This window comes from Ochotona princeps, chromosome 5 (genome assembly GCF_030435755.1).
Source record: "Ochotona princeps isolate mOchPri1 chromosome 5, mOchPri1.hap1, whole genome shotgun sequence".
NCBI lineage: Eukaryota > Metazoa > Chordata > Mammalia > Lagomorpha > Ochotonidae > Ochotona > Ochotona princeps.
In genome coordinates this window covers 25,073,842-25,099,962 of record NC_080836.1, presented here as the reverse complement: position 1 = coordinate 25,099,962, position 26,121 = coordinate 25,073,842, and the positions used below count along the sequence as shown (strand labels likewise).

The 26,121-nt window shown below is 36.6% G+C and overlaps 1 protein-coding gene across 1 annotated transcript in view; it reads left to right on the top strand.

The window, feature by feature from the left end:
- LRP1B (LDL receptor related protein 1B) overlaps positions 1-26,121 on the top strand; it is a 1,366,825-nt gene that overhangs the window by 882,900 nt on the left and 457,804 nt on the right. Inside the window, exons 35-37 of the mRNA XM_058664204.1 lie at positions 2,002-2,142; positions 7,848-7,973; positions 9,424-9,555. Coding sequence (XP_058520187.1) covers positions 2,002-2,142; positions 7,848-7,973; positions 9,424-9,555 — 399 coding nt within the window. The remainder of the gene's footprint in view (positions 1-2,001; positions 2,143-7,847; positions 7,974-9,423; positions 9,556-26,121) is intronic.

Below are 26,121 nucleotides of genomic sequence, written 5' to 3'. Positions count from 1 at the left end.
AGTAGTTAAGCCTCTGCTTGTGCTATCAATATCCCATATGGTGGTGGCGGATTCACTTATCAACACTCCACTTTCAATATAGTTCCCCAATAGCCTTGTAAAGCAGATACAGATGACCCAAGTCCTAGGGCATGCATGTAGGAGACAGAGGAAGCGGTTGGCTCCTGGCTTCAGACCACCCTGTTTCCGGCCATAGTAGCCATTTGGGGAGTGAACCATTAGAAGGAACATTTATCTCTCTCTCTCCTTCTCTTTCTCCTTCTTGCCTCCCTTCAAACAGAGAGAGAAGAAAAACTATCCATATATAGAAGTGAGCACTGCACTCATGAGGTTAAAATTATGGACTCCGAAGTCTGTTTTATCTATGACCTGGCCACCAATTGATCAAGGCTGCAGGGAAAACCATGTGACCTCTCTGTGTTTCAGTATTCTTAACCATAAAATGTTTTCATAAAAATAGTACTTATAGAATTGCTGTAGACACTGAAGGAACTAATCATCTACAATGTTTAGTGTTTTGTATTACTCCAAATCAGATGTACTAGAGGAGGGTGTTGGTGTCAGTATTACTATTATTCCTGAAATACTTGAAACTGACTGATTCAATCAAAACATTCTGGCGTTTGAATGGATGTAATTTTACCTTGAGTGTAAAGGTGGTGCTCCGCACCCCTGTCCTTCTGTTCCCCCAACACAATTAAGTAATCTTTAACTTTAGACATAAACGCACGTGTGATCTTTGTTGTCATAAATTGCACAGTTTAAAAAAGATCCAAGCTATTCAACTCCTTAAAAATGATACTCTTCACTTTAAACTATTAGCTTGCAATCTGTATTACTGTTTGTCTTAAATGAGTCATCATGGAGTCTCAGAAGCTATGCAACTTTTAGAAATAAGACCTGAATATGCCAGTTTAATTACTGATTAATTCTTACAATTCCTGCATTTTTCAACTATGAAATCAGAATGATAAGCACATCTTCAAAGTTTCACAAAGATAGCTTGAAATGGTCCTGCAAGAAATAAACTTGTTTCTTGAGGGTCTTGTTGTTTTTGAGAGCTCTGTTGAATATTTAAAGTGCGTTAAAAAGTCTCAAAATTTCAAATGAGCATCCACTACCAAAAAGCAATGTGAATGAATACATTTTGAGGAAAGGAACACAAATGTTGCAAAGAAGTTTCTCTAATTGTAAAGCAGCCAGTATTGGAGTGCATGCCAGGTTGAAAGTTTACACATTTGGCAAACAAAAAGTTTGCAAATAATACGCTGCTTTTCTTTGTAATTTTAGTTTAGATAATTGTTAAAGAACAGGTTGTGGCACAGTGGCTTAAATTTGGATAACCACATCCCATACTGAGTGCCAATATGAATCCAAACTACTCTGCTTTTGATACAGCTTCCTGCTAATGCATCCTAGGAGGCCGCAGTTAAGCACCTTGGTTCCTGCCACCCACATGGGAGACTGGCAAGGAACTGCTGCCTTCTAGCTTCAGCCTGGCATAATTGACTTTTGTTGCAATCTGGGGAGTGACTCAGGACATGGAAGGTCTCTCTCTTTCTGCCTGCCTCTCTCTCTCTCTCTTGCTTTTTCTTTCAACTAGGTGAGAAATTAGTAGATGTTTTCATGGACATTGGCATTGATTTACAAAAATACTTCATAATTACTTCGGTTACATTTAAGTTTGTAAATACTATGCCCTTCACATTTGAAATTTGCTTTATTTCTATATAATATTCATATATTATATGATATGTAATATCACATTACATATTCTGTTTCAAAAAAGAAAAGAGAAATTGAAGTGTAGAAGCTCTAACTAGGATAAGAGAAGAAAAATGCAAGCCATGAAATATTACTGTGGTTCGCAGTTTGAAAAGTAACAATGACTTGTTTTCCTTAGCAACAGAGTTTTAGAACATCACAAAATAAGTCAAAGGTTATTTGATAATAGCTACTTGTTATTGTAATTTTCTCTAAAACATCCTTTTATTTTTATAGATAAGAAACTGTGGTGGGCAGACCAAAACTTAGGACAGCTGGGAACCTGTAGCAAAAGAGATGGAAGAAACCTTACCATCCTACGAAACAAGACCTCTGGCGTGGTTCACATGAAAGTGTATGACAAGGAAGCACAACAAGGTAAGTCTCGGTCCTGAGTTTCCAGTTTTAGCCTTCTTGCATTGTTTCTCTCAACTCAACCACTGGAGTTTCAAATTCTTCACTGCTAACAGAAGAGACTTTTTTCTTTAAAATAATGTTAATTCTGTAGGGAAAAACCTTTTAATATGCACGCTTGATGACCATCGAAAACGTTGTCACAGCCATTCAAGGAATCTTGATTTGTCAAATTTTCAATTAGATTTTAGTCAGTTTTTAAATAAAAATACAAGATTGATAAAATTGTCCTTCAAATATGTACAATATAAATAAGCCTGAAAATTGAAAAAGCTAATATCAAATGAGTTGGTATCAATTGGATTATGTTGATAGAAGCATTTTATGTCCAGCAGCACCATGTTGTTCTGCTCTAACTTTTTTTTTTTGTCACAACTGAGTGCATAACATCAAATGAGAAAATAGCACATGGCTTACATAGGTGGACTTGTCACTGTGCGCAAGTGGCCACTGGATGACAGCTGTCAGCAAGTGCAGCGCCACACCTGCCAGTCCTTCATTTGGTTTTGTTTTATGATCCATGACATTAATGGGAAACTCTTTGTTAAAAAAAAATCCCTTTGTGTGTTTTGCGTTTGTTTTCTACCATGCCATGCTTTGGTTTTGTATATTTTCTTCATTAGAAAGATTTTCAGTAAACTTTCTGGACACTAAGAAAGGGATATACATTTGATGAATTTTGATATATTGAGCAGAAAAGAAAAGAGGGCAGAACAGAGAACTAAGCAAATCACTGTTTCCCAAGACCAGTGACGACAATTCAGTGGGCAGGAATTATTCAGTCACCGTTTCAGAGCCCTCACTGTGCTTCAGGGGTGAAATGAAAGCCACATCCAAGTTTGCCTGTACCCTGGAGGACATGGGGCACCTTTTAGTGTCAAATAATTACAGTTAAGTAAGGGACATGCCAAAACTCAAGAATAGTTCTATTGGTGTAACTTGTATATATCTATGTCTATGTAGAATAATTATGTAACTAAGATTAAGGTATTATTTGCAAATAAAATATCAACATTTTTCATGGATTTTAGTGGAATATATTTGTTAAGGATAAAATTGTACACTATTACTCTGTAAAGTCTAAGAGAATAGTGTATGCAGAGAACAATATATCTGAATGCAATATTAGCAGTCAACACAGGAAGGGAAGAAAGGTGGGAGGAGAAAAGGGAGAAGGACTGATTTTCTCCTAGGACATGAAAATTTATAGGTACTTCTCAAAATGTACAAGCATACATTTTTTGGAGCTATAAACGAATGTTAAACAGATTTTTAAAAATAGGACTATTGAAATTTCTTGAAGGAAAGTTTTAATCCAGTATTGGTACAGTTTGCTCGTGTTCATAGGATTTTCCTTCTCTTATAAATGTAAACATCCTTTAGGTGCAGTTGAGTGTTCCATGAACTATAATAATGTTACCAAACTTGCAAGAATCTCTTGTCCCATTTACAAATCAAATAATATGACTAACCTTAAATTTAAAAAAAATTACCATTTATACCAGAGAACATGCTGGGAACAGCATCTGTATTAAAGACAATTCCATTAATAGAGTTGCTGCAGGTAGCTTAAAAGCTTCATTAGTATGAAATATGAGCAATTTAGCACTATTTTAAAGTGTTAATATTACTACCACATTGGATTTCAGAGTACAATTAGCCACTTCATTTATCATTTTTGACACAGATCACTGGAGAGTTGAGGTGTCTCGTTAGTCAAGTGGGATTTCTAGGTCTGATGTGATTTGGGACATGAGGTTTAAGCATTAATATCATTACAAAATATTAGGCCAAGGTAGTCTTTCTAACTTAAAGGACAATCACTGCAGAAATTACTTTTTAAAACTCACATAATATTTTTCTACTTTTTGTGTTTCCTAAGAAAGTATCCTTAATAACGACTTATTTTACTTTTATTATTTATTACCAATTATTTTTCTTAGATAATGAGCAAATGTTACATTAAATATGTTCTGTTAGTATGCAATGTAATTGTTAACATATATTTATTTTCTTATTTATCAAAAACCACTACAAAGTGTAGTACAGTCATACTAAATATGTGCAGCCAAATAAGTTTATTTTTCTACCATGTCTTGATGTGTTTGTATTATCAAGGTTGTAGAAACCTGTATTCTTTCTTAAGTTTAAAATTTCATTCTCTTTCATACTCTATTTTTCATTATTTGTTTTTAATTATCAATATCTAACAATATGTAAATAGTACACATGTGTATGTTATGTGTATAGTGCATATATATGTATGTATATATACAGCAATATATCCTATTTTTCTTGAAGCAGGGATATTTTTTAAAACAACCCAAGATTCATTAGTTGTAACACCTGGCATTCATGAAAAGGTCGTAAAGTGAGGTTAGAGATGTTATCATGCAAGGGCTCCAATGCAATGATAACATTTAGAACAATTTCTGTGCCAAATAATAAAATATCCACATAGTTTTATACTTCATAAGCATGGGGGAAAACATCTGCAATTTTTCCTTCTGTAATTAGCCTATTTTATTTAGCATAGTAATGTCCAGTTTCATCGATTTTGTTGAGAAAGTCAGGATTCCATTCTTTTTTATGACAGTAATATTTCTTCATGCCCACATTTTCATTCATTATGGTTCAGGGATTGAAATCAAGGTTGGTTGCATATCTTTGCTATTGGAAATCTGGCAGCAGTAAGCATAAGAGTACAAATATCTCTTTCCAACCTTGACTTAATTTTCTTTATATAAATTATCTGGGTCATATATAGATTCAGTTTTAGGAATTCAGTTTCTGAGAAATATCCTTATAACTTTTTATACTGGTTATATCAATCTATACTTCTGCCTATAGGGTTACTGAGAGAGACAGAGAAAAAGAAAGAAAGAGAGAGAGAGAGTTTTGGTTCACTTCCTATCTGGTTCCAACAGTTACAGTTGGGCCAGGCTAAAATCAAGAAATACTGGGTGCTCCACATGGGTGCCCCACATGCAGGGGCCCAAGCATTTTCAGACCATCTTCCTTTGTTTTCGCAGTACCAGTAAGTGAAACTAGCATGGAATTAGATCAGGAGTGACCCAGCTAGAACACAATGCCAATATTATAAGAGGCAGCTTAGCACACTGCACCACAATGCTGGCGCCCAAAAATGCTACTGATGCTGGCATGCTGCTTTGTATCCTGTAGCTGATTTTTTTTTTATCAGTTTTAACTGTCTCATGATAGACTCTTGTTTTCCCTAAATATAGAATTATGTGCTGTCTGCAAACAGAGATCACTTGACTTCCTAAATTCCAATTTGTATGTTCTTTATTTCCTTCTGTTATGCAACAGAAGGCTCTGAGTAAAACTTCCAGAACTATATTGAATGCAACTGACAAGAAAAGATATTCTTGTCTGATTCCAGATCTTAGTGAAAATATTTCCAGCTTTTCCCCAGGCATTAAAATATTGAGTGTGCATTTGTTACAAATAGCTTTTATTGTGTTGAGGCATGTTCTTTTTACACTCAAATTTGTTTAAGGTTTTTATCATAAAATGGTGTTGTATCCTGTCATTCATTCATTCTATTGAGATGATAATAAATTTTATCCTTTATTCAGTTGAGGAGATGCGTCATCTGTTGATTTGAGTGTAATGAGTCGTTTGTGCATCATTGGGATAAATCTGGCGTGGTTAGGGAGGATGATGTTTCTAATGTTTTGTGTGGATTTGATCATCCAGGATTTTGATGATGATCTAGGCATCTTTGTTCATCACCTGTTCTGACCTGTGGTTCTTGTTACTGTTGTTTATCTCTTTTGGGGATTAGGCTAATGCTGGACTCAAACAATGAGTTGGGAAGGATGACTGCCCTTTCTATTATTTGCAATAGCTTGAGAATTGATGTTGATTCTTCCATAATTCATGGCAGAATTCAACAGTGAAGCCATCTGATCTTGAGCTTGTCTTTGCTGAATGACTCCTCAGTACAGGTCAATCTCATCTTTGTGTATTGGTCTGTTCAGCTTTTGGTTTTTTGTTTGTCTGTTTTGTTTAGGCATAATGATTCAATTTTGGAAATTTAGATTCCCAGGACGTTTTCAATTTCATCTGAATTTTCCAATTTGTTGTCATCTAGTTGCTCATAGCAGTTTTCAGTGATTCTTTGCATTTCAGCAATATCAGTTGTAATATTTACTTCTTTAATTCCTTATTTCTTCTCTTTTTCATATTGTGCTCATTCTAATATTATTGCTGATTATCACTTGTCAATTTCCTTATAGCTTTTCAGGCTTTAATGATAGTGAAACTGAACCTTTATCTAGAGGTGCATTTTTGGGTATGTTTTATAGAAAGTATATTAATTTATATCTGCTTTCTTCATGTTGAGTGAGATTTATGCATGGGCAACACAAAATTGCTACAAATCATTAATACTTTTTCATTACTTGAAAATGAGAGATCTAAAATTCCATCTTTATATATTAAGTCATCTTGGGAAAATGGAATATTCATCAATTACTCTTTGGTAGTTTACATAGGATTTTTATTCTTTGGTAGTTTATATAGGAGATGATAAACATGAATCTTTCTTAAATTCTGGTGTCATGAGATGGGTTTCAGCATTGATCTACCTGCAGTGATAGAAATTTACAGACAATGTGGTAGATGCCCTGGTGACATCCCCAAACTGTGAATCTTTCATATTTTGATGAGAATTCCTAAAAGGTTCAATTGAACAATCAAATCTTATCAGGCTGTCTTGAACTCAGGAGAGTAGAAATAATGAGCTTCATTTGTATTTTGAATTTTCCATAGAACCCTATTGATATATAGCTTTCATCATACTTTCTAATTTTTTTCTAGATTTACTGCACTTTGTATCAGGACTTGAACATTCAAAAAATAGCATGGTCACTCATAGAATAATAAAAATGTAAAAATTCTATAAAATGACAAATTTAATGAACAAATTTAACTTGCTGGTTAAGATGTTAAGTTTCTTCACGTCATGCTACCAATTCCAGTTAGCACAATAGACCTAGTAAATCCAATGAAATATCTTTGTGGACTGCCTACCTGTGATTATCTAGTATGTGTCATTACTACTATACAAGAATATGGAAAGAGTATGTCTGTTAATTAAATGACTCATTAATTAATATTATTTTCAATTTTAATATTTTAGGAGAATTATGTTTTTAGGAATGGGAAAATACATTTCATTGCTTTAAAAAATCAAATAAGGGCATATATGAAGATATCTTTTTCTTTTAATGAAATTGAGTTTAATTACTTAAAAATATAGCTTAATATTGTTTTACACATTTGGATGAAATATTTTTTCTAAGGAAATAACTGTAGAGTTGAAATTGCAAAGTTAAGAATGAAATGTTTTCTGCTTTTTTAATCTTTTAGTATTGCTGTAATCAATGGCAATATTCATAACAATCTTTTTTGTTTTCCTTTTTTGTAACTATTTGACTTTTCTTCCATCTCTATTCACTTGATTTGAAGGGCAATATTAAACAATAATGTGCAAATTACTTGATAGACTAGCATGTGATATAAACCTATATGAAACAGTTGTACTTAGAAATTAAAGCCATAAATAACTGTTCAAATTATTGCTATTGAATAAAACTGTTTTTGCTTAGTATTTTTATGGATGTTTCTTTCTTTGTATTCAGGCAGCAATTCCTGCCAACTTAACAATGGTGGTTGTTCTCAGCTTTGTTTACCAACATCTGAAATAACAAGGACTTGCATGTGCACAGTGGGGTACTATCTTCAAAAGAACCGCATGTCATGTCAAGGTACGAATGCATGCAAGAACTCTTCCCTGATGGATCTATTTAAAACATCATTATACACCATGCCAGTGTTGGCTAACCAAAGTCAATTACAATTGGAAAATGGTTTTGTTGTGACAGCAGTTTATGACTTGATTTCATTTGTGTTGAATTTTAATGTAGCTAAAATATTTAAAGTATCATTGTTTTTTATTGTATGACTTTTGATTTGTAGATATGTGCAGCAACTGTAACTTGTTATCACAGCTTTATCCAAATCCACTAAAAACTACCTTGAACTAGAATATGCAGACATTGAAATTAAAGCAGTGGCTGATTCGCTGGCATCAACATACAATTTGAATTTAGCTTTCAATTCCAATCTTTCAATCATTTTTGGGACAATGTCAAGAAATTGGAGTCTTAGGTGTAGCTAAGAGAGAACATTGCAAAAGACTATTCCCCAAGAACTCTGTCTTCCCCTTTATTGCTTTTGAGTATCTAATTCTGTAAGTTTCAAAAAACTTTGGTTCTAGAATACTATTTTATCTTCTGTGATAATAAATTTTTAGCTTAAAAATGCCCTAATAAATATGTGTTAATAATATCATTTAATTTATTTTAAATTGCATATTTGTATGGTTCTTACATGCCAGTCTCTACTGATAGCACATGTATTGATTTGTTTAAACCTATGTTTAAACTCTATGAAGTGAACTTATATATACCCTATTTTTTTTTCTGTGAGGAAACTAACACACAGACATGTAAATTAACTTGCAAATTCACATACCTAGGAAATGGTAGAAATAGATTTAAATCCAGACATTCTTAGCAAGAAATTATGTATATAAATATTTTGAATATATTATCAAAATCTACAAGCATAAACATAAATGTAGCATCTGGTCATAAGCTTACATTTATGTTCTCATTTAAGGACATTGTTTTTATACTGATAAAGTAACATCTAAATAGCAAAAAGTTAGTACATGCAGTTTTGCCTGTGTTCAAAAGAATTTAAGAACTATAAATATCACCCAGGACATGTCAATGTGTATTAGAAAAGTAGCATTCATATATTTCTGTAAAAATCAAAATTTGTTTTCATATATTAGCAAACAGATATTTTCATAAGAGAGAATGAATTTGGTTGTTAAGTTAGGTAGGCTTGCTATAATTAACACTTCATGGATTATAAAAATAATATCCCCATAAATGAAGTAACATACTTAGCTGGAAAAATTTCTAGAAATTTAAATGACCAGGCCTTTGGGATGGCACCCATTAATCCACCTTAGCAAATTCTCCAAGTTCTGATGCAGTTTGTGAACCATGATTTTGTTGATCTTTCAACTATGTATGAAATATAGTGTATGCCTAAAAATGAAATCAGACATATATTTTAAATAAGTAATGATAATATTATAAGTAAGATTATTTTATTTAAATTGTATTTTTCCCTCTAATTTAGGCATAGAATCATTTTTAATGTACTCTGTTCATGAAGGAATCAGAGGAATACCTCTTGAACCAAGTGACAAAATGGATGCTCTAATGCCTATATCTGGAACTTCATTTGCTGTGGGAATAGATTTCCATGCAGGTAAATAGTTTTTTACTCATAAACTAAATATTCACTTGATTTAATAAGAACCATGGAAATGCTACCTTATTTTTTCTATAATTGATATTCACAATAAGAAATAGGAGAACAAATCAGACATGAATTTTTAAACCTATTAGAAAATGTTCCAAATATGTTTTACCTGAGAATCAGGTAAAATTTTCCTAAAGACTAGCATTTTAATTACAGATTTGTTAACATTCCCTGACTAGCATTTGGATGGTTCTTTTTACTTTTTTTTTTTTTAATTAGTGATTACTACTTTTATCTAGTTGTAGAAATAGAATATATTTTAATCAACTCCTTACTTTAAATATAATACTTCTTGAAATTGTTTCAGAATGAGATTATTATATTGGCAGTGCTAAATTTAATCCAAACAATGGCAGAATTATATATGGTAATGTGTTTTAGCTTATTTTAGTATGTTATATGTAATTTTGGGGTCATATTTTGCATTCTACAGTTTTTGCATACAGTAAAATAAGGATGATGGGACACTGACAATTTGTTGTGGCTAATGTGAATGGGTAATTGGGAATTAATAATAGACACTGCTGAATTTATGAAAGTAAACACAGGTCTTTGTGCTAAACTGCAAAATTCATATAACCCAAACACACTCGTATGTGTTCTCCTACACTTGAGGACTGAAGCTTAACCAAAAATATCTTTCCAGTACTCATTTTAACTGTTATATTTTCTTTATTTTAATGTTCTGGTGTTAAACATTACAAGCATTTTCCAAGTGTTTTGTTTGTTGTGCTGCTTTATTTTGAAAGACTTACTTTTATGCAAGATAAAAAAACAAGTATTTTTTTGATTTATAGTAGTTAAAATTAATCATTACAGTGCTAAAATCCTTACGTATCAATATGTGGTTTGTGGTGACAAGCTTACTTTATCCCAGCAAAAACACATTTCTAAAGCTTGGGGTGTATCACTTTTGGGGTTTTGACCTGTCAGCAGGCCCCAGTTCACCAAGAGTGGGGCAGGTGGTGGTCTTTGATTGCAACAACCACTGGAGACAAGCTGGTGAGGACTGTCTGCTATATTACACACAGGTTACAGGTTTTAAAGGGTAAGGAAGGGGAGGGCAGAACAGAGCCTTCTGGCAGACCCCACGCCCACCAAAGATGCTGTAATTGGCTGTATGACACGTCTATCTCCGTAGATGTTCTGGTCATGTCAGAGGTCATGTTCCAGGTGTACTTCCCTTGACTCCTAGCCATGTGGGTAGTCATACTCCATGTGTAGGCCTGAAAGCTGTGCTTCAGGCCATGGGGAAGTTTAGGCTGAAGCCACACCCTCCAGGCAGCAGGGCAAGGACCTGGGTGATTGCCCACATATCTATGATCCTAAATCAGTAGGCATTGTGAAATACCTGAAATGTGTTGACTTTATATGAATAAAATAAGTTAACAAGAACAAAACTCTTTAACGTAAAAAGGATCAGATACTAATACAATTCCTGCTTACAAATTAGCGATTTATTTGGAAGTTTGAGTTAAAAAGCTGGAAATTGGGACTTTATTTTACACTCACACAGAATGCTAGTTTCACAAACTGAGGCTTCAGTCAGCATGGCACGTACTGTCCCCAGTTAACTGTTTTTCCTTCAGTTGTTTTCTTAGTTTTTCTTTTTTTTTTTTTTTGATGGAAAAACAAAAATATATGTATGGAACTCTGTTGTGTCTAATGGAAAACTGTAGTAGGGGTTAGTTTTTTGTTTCCCAGGTGAGTATCAAGCAAAATAATTTTGTAAGAGTTGTTTTCAAGAGTCCTGAAGAGAAGAGCCACCTTCCTGCGGTTTGAGAATAGCAGGCCAATGGATTATCCCTCTGATAACTTTCTTTTTTTTTTCCCTGATACTTTTTTTAAATTTATTTTTTATTATTTTTGACAGTCTTGACATAATTAGGGTAAAAAGTTTCAAGCACCACAGGAAGATGGGCAAGACAATTAGTTCCGTATTGTTTCCTTCATATATCTGATGTAAAAGGGGATTTTAGGAGAAGCCCCAGCCAGTCTCCCACCCACCCCAGGTCCCAGATGTGGGGCATGCTCCAAGGGTCTTGCTCAAGTGGTTTTGATAGTTCAACAGTTGTGAATTGCTGCCACTCTCACCACTCCAAGCACGATGAGGTCGTTGCAGAATCCACTGATTGACATAGTCCATCATAGAGTCTCCATTTGCCCAGTATTTTCATTGCCAACATATAGCTGAGGTGGTTGATTGACTTGTTCTGTCCTCTGTCATTTGATGGTTAGGGTTCTGAGTCCAAAAGCTCGACTGGGGGGATCCCCAAAGAAACTTTGAGGTGTTCCCAGACCAGATTCCCGTATGTACTAGCAAGCACAGGGCCCGGTACAGTCCATCGCCCCATCAGCTGGTGGTTGCAGTTGCTGGGTTGGTTCTGTTTCCATCCCTGTCTTCCACTGGAACCAATGGGTGTTTGCAGTCCAGCCTGGTTCTGCCCAGCACATACTCGGCCCTCACATAAACCAGTGGGAGCTGCAGCCTAGTTGGAGCAACCCACAATAACCCCCACCAGGCCCGCCACCTACCCTGGTTTGCCAGTATGTGTTGTCAAAGTGTGTAAGTGTCTGACACTTGTCAGATATGCATAGGTGGTCGAAAATAGTATATTGAATAAATGGAAAGTAATATTGTAGCAAGTATGACTTGTGAAATATTTTATATGTATGCATATATATGTATGTGTGTGAGTGAAATTAGCTTTAATTAGTTTAGTAGAATCCAGTCAGTATCCAGGAATCTGGTTAGTGAAGATAATATAAGCTGTATTCAGTTATGTTTGGTGTTTTATATATATATGAAGAGTGGTTTCATAATGAAATTAAATCGTTACAGTTTTCACAAAAACTCTGAATTATATTCAAAGCAGAGGGAGTATAGCAGGATCTAGACAAATTTAAATTTGAAATCCTCCCCAAATGAATTTTGGTGGTAGATTGGATCACACCAATTTATACATGTCTGCTTTACTTATCTCTTCATATCTGTTATGAGATAAATGATACAACCTTTTTCAGATGATCACAGATGTTAGGGGATGTTTCCTTCTATGCTGTATAATAGCACCTGTCATAATAAGGGCAGATTGGAGAGGATAATCTATTGAGTACAAGTATCATAATTTATGATTTTGCAGGGACACATATATTGTTTTTTTTTTTTCAGCCTGTTCAGGGACACATATATTGTTAAAATATATGGATTTGTAAGGATTAACAATTCATATTCTTGCTGGGTTTGGACTTACACATTAAAGCTTTCTGCAGTGGAAGGCTTTTTTTTCTGATAGTCAAAGTATTCATGGTATTCATGGTATTCATGGTATCCAATACAGAAGGCCCTGTGGATGGATAAAAATGTTCAAAGCATTTTTGTCACTTCACTGTAAAATAAATCCCAATCCATTAGAAAAATGTATATGGTGCTTTGAAAATCCTTGCCTGCTGGGTGATATTCCTCCTGATGAATGAATCTTGCAATAGATGATTAGATGCATCAAACTAGGCATTTTAATTAAGAGCAAAACCTTCAGAATAAAGTCTATCGCCCAGTTTTGTTGAATGGTCTTCAGTATGGAATGTTCTTTCATTCTCCATCTTCCTTTATGACTGTTATTTATGACTTTGTGATAATAGTAAAAAGATGTTTTGAAAAGAGAATATCCTTTTTGATGTTATTTGAAAAGAGCGTATCCCTTTCAAACATTATGAGAATATTCATCTGAGAAATTCCAGTTTAGTTTTTTCTTTAAGATTTAAAGATGTTTTGCTTTCATTGAAAAGGTATATTCACAGAGGGAAGGAGAAACAAAGACTCCCCATTCACTGATCTACTCCCAGGTGGCCTCAATGGCTGGAGCTGAGCCAATCTGAAGCCAAGGCCCAGGAGCTTCTTCCAGGTCTCCCATGAGGGTGTAGGATCTCAAAGCCTTCAACCATCCTCTGCTGTTTTCCCAGGCCACAAGCAGGGAGCTGGACAGGAAGTGGAACAGCCAGGAGACCAACTGGTGTCCAAATGGGTTCTCTGTATGTGCAAAGTGAGGATTTAGCCACTGAGCCATTGTTCTGGGCCCAAGTTCACATTCTTTTAAACACAATTTTGTATATTTTGTTCAAAGATGGATCTACCAATAAATGGATCAATCAACCAATAATGAAATAATACAATAAATATTGATTCACATCTGGTTGTAGAATGCAGCCCTAAATTGTTATGTAGGATAAAGATGAAAAGGAATTAATGACAGAGATTTGGATATCATCATCTGATACTCATCATGAAAAATATTCTATTCTATTTTGCATACCACCACCAAGTGATCTGGATGTGACAATAAAAACACTGAAGGATCACTTTGTCCCACAATAGCCTACTCCATCCATAGTTTACTACTTTTCTGCGTGTTTAGTTACCCATGTTCCACTACAGTATGCAAAATATTAAATGGAGAATTTCAGAATTAAGCAATTTGTACATTTTTATTTGCATACCATTTGAATAGTGGGATGAAATCACACCATCCTGTTACTTACTGTCTGGAATGTGAACCATCCCTTTGTATAATCTATACAGATTCCATGTGTTACATGCCCCCTTTTCACTTAACAGTTATCAGATTAACTAGCCTTGTATTGCAACGTTTGCATGGAGTTTGGAATTGTCTGTGATTTCACACAGTCAAGGCAGAGAGTCTGGGTAGTTCTTAGAATGTATCCTCTGTGATCACAGGGGAATACTGCCTACTTGTTTAAATTCAGGATGTATCATAGCAAGGCAATCCCTCATATAAAGTATGGCTTTGTCAATATCAGCTCACCAGTTGTGACAAATCTGTGCTGTGAGCTGTTAAAAGTAGGACTAGAGTCAGTGTGTATACATAAGGTGTTACTTGGAAAAAATGAACTTTGTGATCAATTTTGCTGTGAACATAGATCTATTCTAAAGATAAATATTCAATCAGAAAGAGTGAAAGAGAAAATTTGATAATATATTATGGTCATGCTTAAATGGCAATGTTTTCCTGATTATATGAAATAATCTCTCTTGATATTCACACAAAATTTCCATATACAGTGTCTTTTAATGTTAGTCCTAGAAGAAACACTGAATACCTCGTGATGAATTCCCACATGTTTTCAGAACCTTGAGATCCAGGGATGTTATTAAAAGAGAGTATCTATTCCTAGAGCTTCTTATTGTGTCAACTTTTAATTGTCATTACTGAAACAAAATGTGTTTTAGTCTGTTTAGACTGTTACTTGATGAAACAGCATTTTGCTTCTACAAATTTAGGCTGTATGAAGATCACAAATTATTTTTTTTACTTATATAGTGAATCATATGATGTTTAAATCTAGTTAATAATGGAAGCAGGATATTCGCAAGTGAAAGTCTTTTTTTCTCTAAGCCCGGAGGCTTATCCAAAGCAGCTATATACAAAAATTTCTAGTAACCATTTTGTCACAACCCAAGCCACAGAAGAATTACAGAGTGAGTACCATTTTATGTCAGGAACAGCAATGACTTAAGAAATGTAATATTGTTGCTTTGGGACATTTTCTTCAATTTTATGAAAACTATTCCCTTGTCTACAAACTGAACTTTTAGGGCTAGTTCAATCTATTCTTGTTCCTGTGAGAATGCGCAGAAACCATTCTGAGTTGTCATTACAAACTTGCTCTAAGACTATGAATTTAAATCATTAGAGCAGCTATCTGTATTTATAGGAAGTAAAATTCAGTGACTTTTTAAAGATGTAAATATTATTATCAGAAAAACAACAAAAATCAATATTTCCCAAAATGCAAGTATCATGAAGACATAGAATAAGAGCTTATGTGTTAAACAAATGATTAATAATATTTGAGTTCCTATTTTGATAACATCTAAACCCAAACTAACGATGACAATAATCCAGCGAGAATGTGAATTCTTCAATAGATTTTCTGAAATTCAAAGGTTCCAGAAATATTGGGGCATGGCGCCATGGTCTAATGGCTAAAGTCCTCACCTTGAATGTGTCGGGATCCCATATGGGCACCAGTTCATGTCCTGGCAGCCCTGCTTCCCATCCAGCTCCCTGCTTGTGGCCTAGGAAAGTAGAGGATGGCCCAAAGCCTTGGCGCCCTGCAGCTGCATGGGAGACCTGGAGGAAGTTCCTGGCTCCTGGCTTCAGATCAGCTCAGCGCCATCCATTGTGGTCACTTGGAGAGTGAACCATCAGACGGAAGATCTTCCTCTCTGTCTCTCCTCCTCTCTGTATATCTGACTTTGCAATAAAATAAATAAATCTTTAAAAAAGAATAAAACATTAGGAAATTTATTAGGAATTTATGTTTTATTTTCTATGCCTTCAAGAACATTGCTGGAGCTAGTTTCATGCTGTTTTTGAATTTTTCCCCCCTCTGGCAGTTAGCAATCTTCCTGAATAGAAAAAATCCCAGTGTCATTTATAGGCCAACTCATATTAAGCGTATCCAAACTATTTCTAGGCACTTTTCTTTCTCATTGCCTGAGCCACATCCCTTTTTGAATGCTTGAAACAGTTTCCATGAGGTTACACTCACAGCTGATTCCTGCTGCTTTCCACTGCTTTCTGTGTATCAAAACTATCTTGTCAAGAAATCTCTCAGAAGACACTCATTCACAGCAGACTATTAAGAGCTGCTGAGGTCTCGATGAGATCTCCCACCAAATATATTTGAGCAGAGCAGAATGTCTTAACGCACTGCTGCTGCAAGTTCAACTGAAGCTAAGACTAAAGATATGTACAGGTATCATTTTAATAAGTAGATAAATCTTTTGTATTTTTTTTTTCAAATTACCCATATTTTCACTGGTGGAGATATACATGGGACACCTCTTCATGCCCAGAAACCTAGCCCTGGCTAGAGTGGTCCAGCGATAAAATGGCAATCTGCTTTAGGTTGAATATTGGTATGTTTAAGTGTCCGTAAGTGTAATTTGAACCCTAAGAAAGTTCTTTTTCTTCTATTTATTTTAAGAAAAAACAAGTATTTTTTAGTCCATTTGTCTTCATGACAACTTTTTCTTACAAAAACTATGATTCAGTTTCTGATATCATCAACCACTTTAATCAAGTAGACAATTTTCTAGTTAATAGAGAATAAAGGGAAGTTAATCTTTAAAGGCTGACAATGATCAGTGGATCGTTATTCCGTTTTTATCAGACTTTTATTCTGCATAGGACTGCCCAGCTAAACTGAAGGACAGAAGAATAACACATCCTGTAGTAAGAGGAGTGTTAGGGAGAGTATCCTGCTCACCATTACTGTTATTATAATCTGTTGTCATCATGGAAAAGAGGAGGATAAAGAGAAGAAAGAAAAAAATTATTTGTCCTACACTTTTTATGCTATTTATTTATTACTTTGTAACAAACCTCAGGATCTTGGCATTTTAACAAGTAGTGATGGTGTGTAATCTGCTTTATTCCTCAGGGGAAAAATAGGTAGTCACAGAGGTATCATATATTTTGCTGTTTTCCTTAAAAATAAATATCAAGATAATCATAAAATTGATTATTCAGAGCAGCAAATTTCCCTGTAAACATTTATTCCCTAAAACTTAAATGACATTTTACAGCTTTATTTTTGTCATCTATGATATTTTATTATGACAAAGAGGAAGTAAAACAACTACACTTTTTGGTCATTCTTTTTAAACACCTTATTTAAAATGTAGCTGTAACTATGTTCTTTGAACTATTGCCCTCCCTTTCTATTGTTTTAGCAAACAATTGATATTTTGCATTAACTTGGCTCAGATACTAAAGATATAGTAAGGGTTACTGGCAAGTATATTTGCTTACTCAGTTATTAGGATGTTTATATAAAATATACTGACTCCAGATATTGATGATAAATAAGTAGCCATCAGATCAGTCACCCTTAAAATTATTAAGATGAATGGATAGTTTAATAGGTTAGCCACCACTGATATATGCATCAGACTTCAATCTCTAAAACATTATACTTGTTTAAACATATCTTTTAATGATATATTGAAATATCTTTTAATGTAATTCTACAAAATTTGGAAGCATGAAGGAAAATGGGTGGTAGGAACCCAAAAACATGAATCATTATTTTCTGTCCACAGAAAAACGAGTGGATGCAGGATAGCTGAGATTTTACAAAGCATTGCAGTGAAGGGTGTGGGCACAGCAAGAGGTGGTTTGATTAGCTATGTTGCACTGCTTGACTTGTAATACATTTTTGAAAGGAACACAGTATTTTACCATGTGGATTGCCATTATTAAACAGCATATTTTAACTTTCCAATACTTTTTAAAATTTTCTGTTGGGTTATTTCCAATTTTTAGTCATTGTATTTTTTTCAACCTTCTTGATAATTCCCCAAAATAGAATTTTTTCAATAAATAACTATGTTTATGGAATTCTGTGTATTACCAAATTCAATTCAATGGGTCTGGCACGGTAGCGTAGCAGCTGAAGTCCTCTCCTTGAACAGATTCATTCAAGCATTGGTTCATTCGCAAAACTTAAAAAAAAAAATCCTAACATTAGTGAAGTGTTAACAGCTCTTGATATCACATCTGGTGTTCGTAATGTAAATGAGCCATGATAATAATTATGTTGTTAAACAGAAAGATTAAATAGCATGGAACAATCAACCTGCCCTATGTTCTGAACATTACACACTTTGAAAAGAGTGTTGCATTTACAGTAACACATAATGCTTGAAAACAAAAAATGTTGTCACTTGCTGGCTTAAATGTTTTCCACACTTTCAGAATGACTGTTCTCTGACACTCTCTACCCCAGTGTGCCGTTCTTATGCTATCTGTTTCAGGTCACTTTGAAGCTATTGTTATTTCCATTTAAAGACAGTCTTATAAGACTGTCTAACATCAAAGAAACTAGATGATCTGTTCTTACCTCTTCATATTTAGTTTAAAATAGTCTGCCACACATTCTTTCCCACAGTGATTACACCAATAACTCCCAGACTACATGCTTTTCTTTACAATTATTATTTTTAAAACTATTTTATTTGAAAGGTAGAGAGAGAGAGAATACGACAAACACAGAGGCAGAGACATGGAGACACTGAGAGAAATAGAATGTGAACGAGTGGGTGACCTTGGATTCACTGGTTCACTCTTAAATGCAACAGTAGGCCGGGCAGGGCCGACTCCAGACGCCGGGATCAGATTCTCATCTTCCAGCTAGGTGACATGAACCCAAGTACTTGAACTATCATTTGCTGGCTAGTAAGTGAACCAACAGAAAGCTGGATTGGAAGTTGAGGTGGTACTTGATTCCGGGGAATCCACGGCCAAATGTGGGCATCTTCAGCAATGCCCATCTAGCATTTTAAGAATTGAACCATGATTGGCACCCCCTAGATTTCACATTGTCAGGAAGCTCCAGCTGAGATGTGATGAGGGCGCAATCACACCCTCTCACCTGCTTTTCTTAGAGTGAGGCACAGCAGTCTCTCTGTGGAGAGGCAGACAAGCACCTTATCTCTCTAAATAAACCCAGATAGACCTGTGGCAATTGTGGGTTACATGCTTTAAAGCTATCCAGCTCACTCTTGGTTCTCTCTGGATACATGTGCCTTGGGTACCTTAATCTAATATACTAACACTCCAACTATGTTGAAGCCCATGTAGTGGCGAGATCATGCAGAAGGACTCTGTAAAAACAAAGTATCTAAGCAAGCCTGCCTGGTTTAACCCAGCTGCTTTTTTTTCCCCTGGTGATTGTATCTCCTAGTCCCCTGTCGTCTCAGCTGACTTCTTGCAGAGCAGACATCAGGACAAGGAGAGTCCCCCTGAGCACTTCCTATATCTCAGACTCATATGCAATATGATTGCTTTCAGCCTCTCTGGGCGACTTGTTAGCTCTGGAAACATGCACAGAAGTGCAGAGAATTGAGTGAGTCATTCAAATCACATAACTGGTGAGACTTCTTTTGATTATGAGTTTGAGGCTTTTGCTACCTTGCTGCATTTCCTTTTTCTTTCCTATTTCCTTTGTATTTACTACATTGAGATGTATTTGCAGGTTTTATGCAATATTTTATAAGGCTATTTGAAAGCTCCAAGCAGGGATTTGATTTTGTTCCCATCTTGCTACTATAGATTATTTTGTGTTTAATGAACATAGCATTACCTTGAATATAAAGGCTGAAATACTTTCCTTTTATTCTATTGCATGAAATGATTTCATTTTGCCTGTTGCTGACAGAAATCTGACTGAAAGTCTTTAACAAATTCTCAAGAATGCACAGCCTGTCCTCATTGGCAGGGAACGAAAAATTACCCACTCACATTCAGAAGAAAGCGGAGTTCTCTTGTGTGTAATTGTGAGTTCAGAACAATCACAATAAAATACAGAATTAATCACAAGTTAGCCTTGTGAGGCATAACTTGCATTATTTCCAGGTTATTATCAGTACTCTAAGCATTGGAATTTTTCATCTATGATTCAAGCTGAATTGATTTTAATGATTTTAGTTTTCGTGAATAGCAACATAAAATAATTAGACAAAAACCTACATAATTCACTGCTTAGCAGATCTACTGTTTGATTCAATATTAGATAAGAGGAATGAGAAAATTTGCTTTTTGTACTAAATTTTTAACCTAGAAGGGTTTTTAAATTTCTTGTTGTAGTTTTCCTCCTTTTAAGAATGTCAGAATCTTAACTTTGCCCTGTTTTTGTCAAATCCGTTAATAGATTGGAGAAAAAGGAGCTTTTCTATGGAGAATTGGAGGACTACATATGATTGTTTCTCTTTTCTGCAATCCTTTTTATTTAAAAGATTTATTGTATTATGTACTTGAAAAGCAGACCTAGAGAGAGGGAAAGAGATACTCCCCATCTTTTGATTCTCTCCCTTCAATGTCCACAATGCCCAGGCCTGGGTCAGGCCGAAGCCAGGAGCTGGGAGCCTTCAAGGTTTCACATGTGTATGTAGGATCACAGGGACTTGGTTCTCCTTCATTGATATGTCAGACAAATTTGTAGGGCGTGGGATCAGAAGTGGAGCACCTGGGACTCAAATCCCAGCGCTCACAGGGATGTCTGCACTGTGGTAACTTAATCTAAACCACAGTACTGGTCCCTGCTGCTGCTGCTGCTTCTTATTATTATTGTTTCTTCCTCTTCTTTTCTTTTCTTCTTCTTCCTCCTCCTCTTCTTTTTTCTTTGTTTTTTTAAATTTTAGTTGATGTTTACATTGTTGATCAGAGTGGAAAGGATCAAGGGTTATGGGAAAGTGGGTGTGATCATTATTTCCAGTTATTTTTTTTTAATTTCTTCTGTCTCTGGGGGAAATGGGGAGATAAGGGGAGAAGCCGTTACTAGCTTTCCAACTGCCCCAGTACCCGCGAATGGGGAATGACCACCTGATATCAACCTAGAGTCCTGATGCAGCACATGCTCCAAAGGTTCTTCCCAGGAGGCCTCAATATTTCTGAAATGATTTTAATCTCACCAATCAAAGAATGAGGAAACCCTTCCAATGTCCATTGGCTGAGATAATCAAACTTAGAATCTCCATTCATCGAGATATTTGCTGTCATAGTTTGGCTGGGGTAGTTTTCCAATTTGTTTTGTACTTCTGCCTCTGCTACGATGCCAGATGTCCTCTGTAGGCCCTGATGATCTGCCATATTTACCATGTGCATCAAGGTCTAATGTCCACTGGTCCATCTTTTGCTCTGAGAATGAGCAGTTCTCATAGGTGGACCCACGGAAGTGGGCCAGGCAGCCTGGGCCCCACTGGACTCCCCCACCCTGGCGCTCATGAACCCAACACCGGCTCTGCTGGCTGGCCTAAGACCTGAGCCAGGGAACCCAGGCCAAGTTCCTAGGTCTCACAAACCTGGTGAAAACCATGCAGGTTGGTCCAAATATGCATGCCATGCAACCTGTGACCCACTGGGTTCAATGCCCAGCTCAATGACCCAGGACCCACCTCTTAGGTGGGCCCAAGGACCCAGGCCAGGCAGCCCAGGTCCCACCGAATCACTGCTTCTGAGGTTCTCAAACCCGGCACCCACTGCCCCAAGATTGGCATGACTTGCATGACCTGAAGTTTCACCAGCAGGTGCTTCAGTCTGGCTTGGTCCAGTCAGTCCCAAGTTCCATCTCCTGCTGATGGGTGCTACAGCCTAGCCCTGCCCAGCCAGCACTCAATCCCAGCACTACTGTGAACTGGCTGGTGTTGATGCCTCATCCCTCGTGCACCCTGTCCCGGTTCTCAGATCTGCCTTTGGATGCTATGAAAGGCCCACCTGGCCTGCCCCCAGGACCTGATCCACATGAATGCTGGCAGTTAATGTGACTTGGCCTTGTTTGGGCTGCTGCTTGGGTTGGTTCTTGAGATCACCTGCAGGGACTGCATCCTGACAAAGGCATTCCCCAAATTCCTTTAATAATCCTTCTCCCAGTGGCAGATCTCATGCATATTGGTGGGTGCTTGGCCCAGGTTAACTTTGTCAATTTCTTGTCTTGGCAGGAAGAGTGTACTTGCCCAACTGGCCTACACCCATTCCAGTTTTCACTGTTGGATGTTGCAGCCCAGCCACACCTGATCCATACCCTTACATAACTCTCATGGGTTCAGTGGGTACTGAGACCTAGCCCAGACTTTTCAACACCAATCCTGGCTCTCACTAGTACCAGGGAATGCTGGAGTCTAGTCAAGTCTGACACACTCCAGACCCTATCCCCACCCATGGGGGAGACTGAAGCCATGTCTAGCCTAGCCCACTTCTCCCATTACAGTCTCAACCTCACCTGTGGGAATCCCAACCCAGCCAGACATCCCCTTATCTCCCCAATCAGGCCTGTTCCTAGTCACACATCTTGTGTGTGCCAGTGGAGATTGCTGTTTCACAGGGGTGAGCCCACATATTTCCCTACAGATTCTGTCCCCAGATCTGCTTCTCTCACGTGTTGGTTAGCGTCATGACCAACCCTAACTTTACCTGTCCACTGTTTCAACCCTCACTGGTAGGTGCTGTGATCTAGCCCTGTCAGGTAAGCCCCCAGCTCTGAATTTAGTACTTGCCAGTGAGTGGTTTTCAGTGATGGTTGATACTAACTAACGCAGCTCAGGTCTCCCATGTGTGCTAGTACTTTGGTGACCATTGAAGGTCCTCTCATCTCCCCCTCCAAACCACTCAGTCTCAGCGCCCTTGCTTACTTGCAAGCTCTGTGGCCTTCTGTATGGAATTCCTTCAGTCATTCTTCCGGACATGAACCCTCTGGCTCCTGCATGCCCCCACCTGTGCCATCCCCTGTACCCACATCCCCATGTCCCCAGTTTGCTGTTGGGTAGCCCAAGGGTTTCGCTGGGTACCAGTGGCACCTGTGCTACCTAACCTGAGCCCTGCCAAACCCCCTTACTCTTGGTGCTGGCTGGCCCAGCTGCCTGCATGCCATTCAGAACACCCAGGCCAGGGGACCTGAGTGCCACTAGGCTCCCTCGCTCATATTTCTTCTTAATTGGAGCAGGAAAACACCAAGTATTGTTGACCTGCTTTATCATGTTTATTATCTTATTTTAGCTCTAAGTTTGGAAATTGCCCGACTAAGTATCAGTTAACCTTTTTAACTAGGGCTTGATCTTATTTAAAGGACCTAACTTGTACAGTTATCCCTGGGTCAGGTGTCAGTGTCAGAACACCAATGATTATCTCTTCCATATCAAAGGCAGTGCTTTTTTCCATCTTATTGTGTACTCTGGCTAAACTGATTCATTTTTGGATCTTGAGTACAGTGAAGCAAGTTCAACATTATAATGTGATCTAATCTAAATAGCAATGTCTAAATTAAATTCATGCTCACAAGGAAGAAGTGGGTGAAGGGCATTTTTTTAAATATTAAGAATATATAGATGATTATGGAGATAGATGAAGACTGAAAGAGCTGATGGTCAAGATACAACTACTGCATGAAAGGCAGCAAATCTGATGGACAAAAAAGAGGGAGGAAAACAGTGAACACACAACAAAAGTTATTAAAACACATGCTCACAGGTATGTGTACAAACCAGAACATTCTCCTCTTGCAAGCTGTCCTTGGAGTACTTATAGTTTTAAGGAAATAAATAGGAGTTCATTATTAAGTTTTTAGGAAAATGTAATAGCATATGTGTTTTAAATTAAAATAGTAACTCATCAGTTAAATTCTTTTCATACTGCGGAGACAGAGCAAAAACTCATCTTCATTTGAAAGAATTTGATTTAAAATAATTGATCAAGTAGACTTAAGAATGGACTATAATGTCACTATACTTGATTGTTTTCAAAGTGTTGACCTTCAGTTCAATAAAATACTTCACAAAGCACTTCTATTTCAAACTTTCTCAATTTAGATGCTTTAGAAAGAATATCAAGGCTTAATAATGAAATTACTTGAACTGCAAACCTTTATATTCTTCTCAGCTTGAATGAATTTTCTCAGTAAAAATGAGCAGTCTTACACCTGTGTATTTAAAGCCTTCAGCTATCAGGAAACTAACTTTTAAAAATAATAGAATATTTGATTTCATTCTTTCTAAGCAATCAAAATTTGTTATCTCTACTTTGTTATTTTCTTACCCAGTAACAACTGTCATTGGTTCAAGGAGACTGAGCCCAGGGATATCAAACAACTCTGCATACTAAGAGTATAACAGAAGCAGAACTGGGCAACTTTCTGTTGTCATGTTCCTACTGGGAAAACTGTGTAGGAAACAATGTCCCCTGGTAGATGACTTAATGTCACATAGAGAGCAGTTTAAGGGACATGTTTCAAAGAGTGCAATATTCGAAGAAGCCATATCTTTAGGAACACATGGTCACGGAAAACTATGAGGTTGAGTATTAGCGACCATCTAACCAAAGGAACAGGTATGTTTATTTTTGTTCTTCCAGTGTTTTCTCTATTTCTAAAATGTTTAGTGACCGAATGAGTATTTTGCATCTCCAAAGTGCAGTATAATGATGTAATACACGCATATCATGATAGCACAATCAAATTAATGAGTCCTTCCTTCACTTTTTTGCTGGACCTTAGGACCCCAGAACATATTTATTTCATATCACCAAGTTTGTACCCTTTAGCCAGTATCCACCTCTTTTAATCCCACGGATCCTTGTGAATGTTACACTACCTCTGCTTCCATGACTGATTTTTTTTTTTTTTTTTAGCAATATAGTACTATTTGGACACTGTATCAGTTTTACACATCTATTTTTTGCAATAAAAGTTAATGATTAAATTTCCTGAAGCTTTATTAAGAGATTCTTTCATTATTCCTATACTGCAGATAGGAAAATTGAGGCACAAGAAGGTCTGAGAAATTTGTTCAAAATGATGTTGCTATTGAAGGAAAAGCATGCGGTCCACATCCTGAGTATAGGCTCTCAATCTCTGGACTTTCAAAATTACACATTGAAAATTAAGAACCATAATTATGGAGATGTATTTAATCGTTTGTATAAATACTTAAAACCCTTGAGCTGTTCAACAGAAAATACTACCTTTTTTTAACTTCTGATGTTGAAAATTACTTATCTCTGTACATAAACGTGCTTACTATCTCAGAAAGAAAGAGACCAATAAAATTTTGAAAACTTTTTAGTTTTGTTCTGATTAGCACATTAAATGGGTCAAAAAGTTTTTATTGGAAAGGAAGATAATGTTAAAGGAGAGAAGGAGAGAAAGAAAGATCTTCCACCCATTGGTTCTCTCACGAAATGGCTGCAAAGGGCAGAGCTTAGCTGAGCTGAAGCTAAAGTCAGAAACTTCATCCAGGTCTCCCACATGGGTGCAGGATCCAAATGTTTTGCGCCATCCTCTGCTGCTTTCCCAGGCCACAAGCAGGGAGCAGGACAGGAAGTGGAACAGCTGGGATGTTAACTGTCAACCATATGGGATCCAGGTGCTCGTATGCTGAGGACTTAGCCATTGTGCCTCCTCGTTTTTTCAAGGTTTATTTATTTTGATTGGAAAGGGAGATCTGATTTACCGAGAGAAGAAAGGGAAGTCTTCTTGAGCTCTCTGAGATGGAGGCAAATATCTCTGCTCTGGTTCTCTGAACACAATATGCTTCTGCTTCATCTTTATAATGTCACAGGTGATGCAGTTAAGATTTTTTTCAAGGGGAATGGCATGTGGCACAGTAGTTAGCCATGCTTGCAATGCTGGCATTCCATATCAGAGTGCCAGTGCAGGTCCCGGGCACTGTACCTCCAATCCAGTATCCTGAAAATGCACGCAGGAAAGCAGCAGAAGACAACTCAAGTACCTCGGTTCCTAGCTCACTTATGGGAGACACAAATGCAGTTCCTGGCTCTTGGCTTCAGCCTGGCTGAGCAGTCCGGAGCATTTGGAGAGTATGCCTTCAGACTGAAGATTCTCCCACCCTCTCTTTCATCTACACTCACCTTGCCTTTCAAATAAAATCTCTTAACAAGTGTTTCAGGTATTATGCTAAATACTTATAAACATTATCAT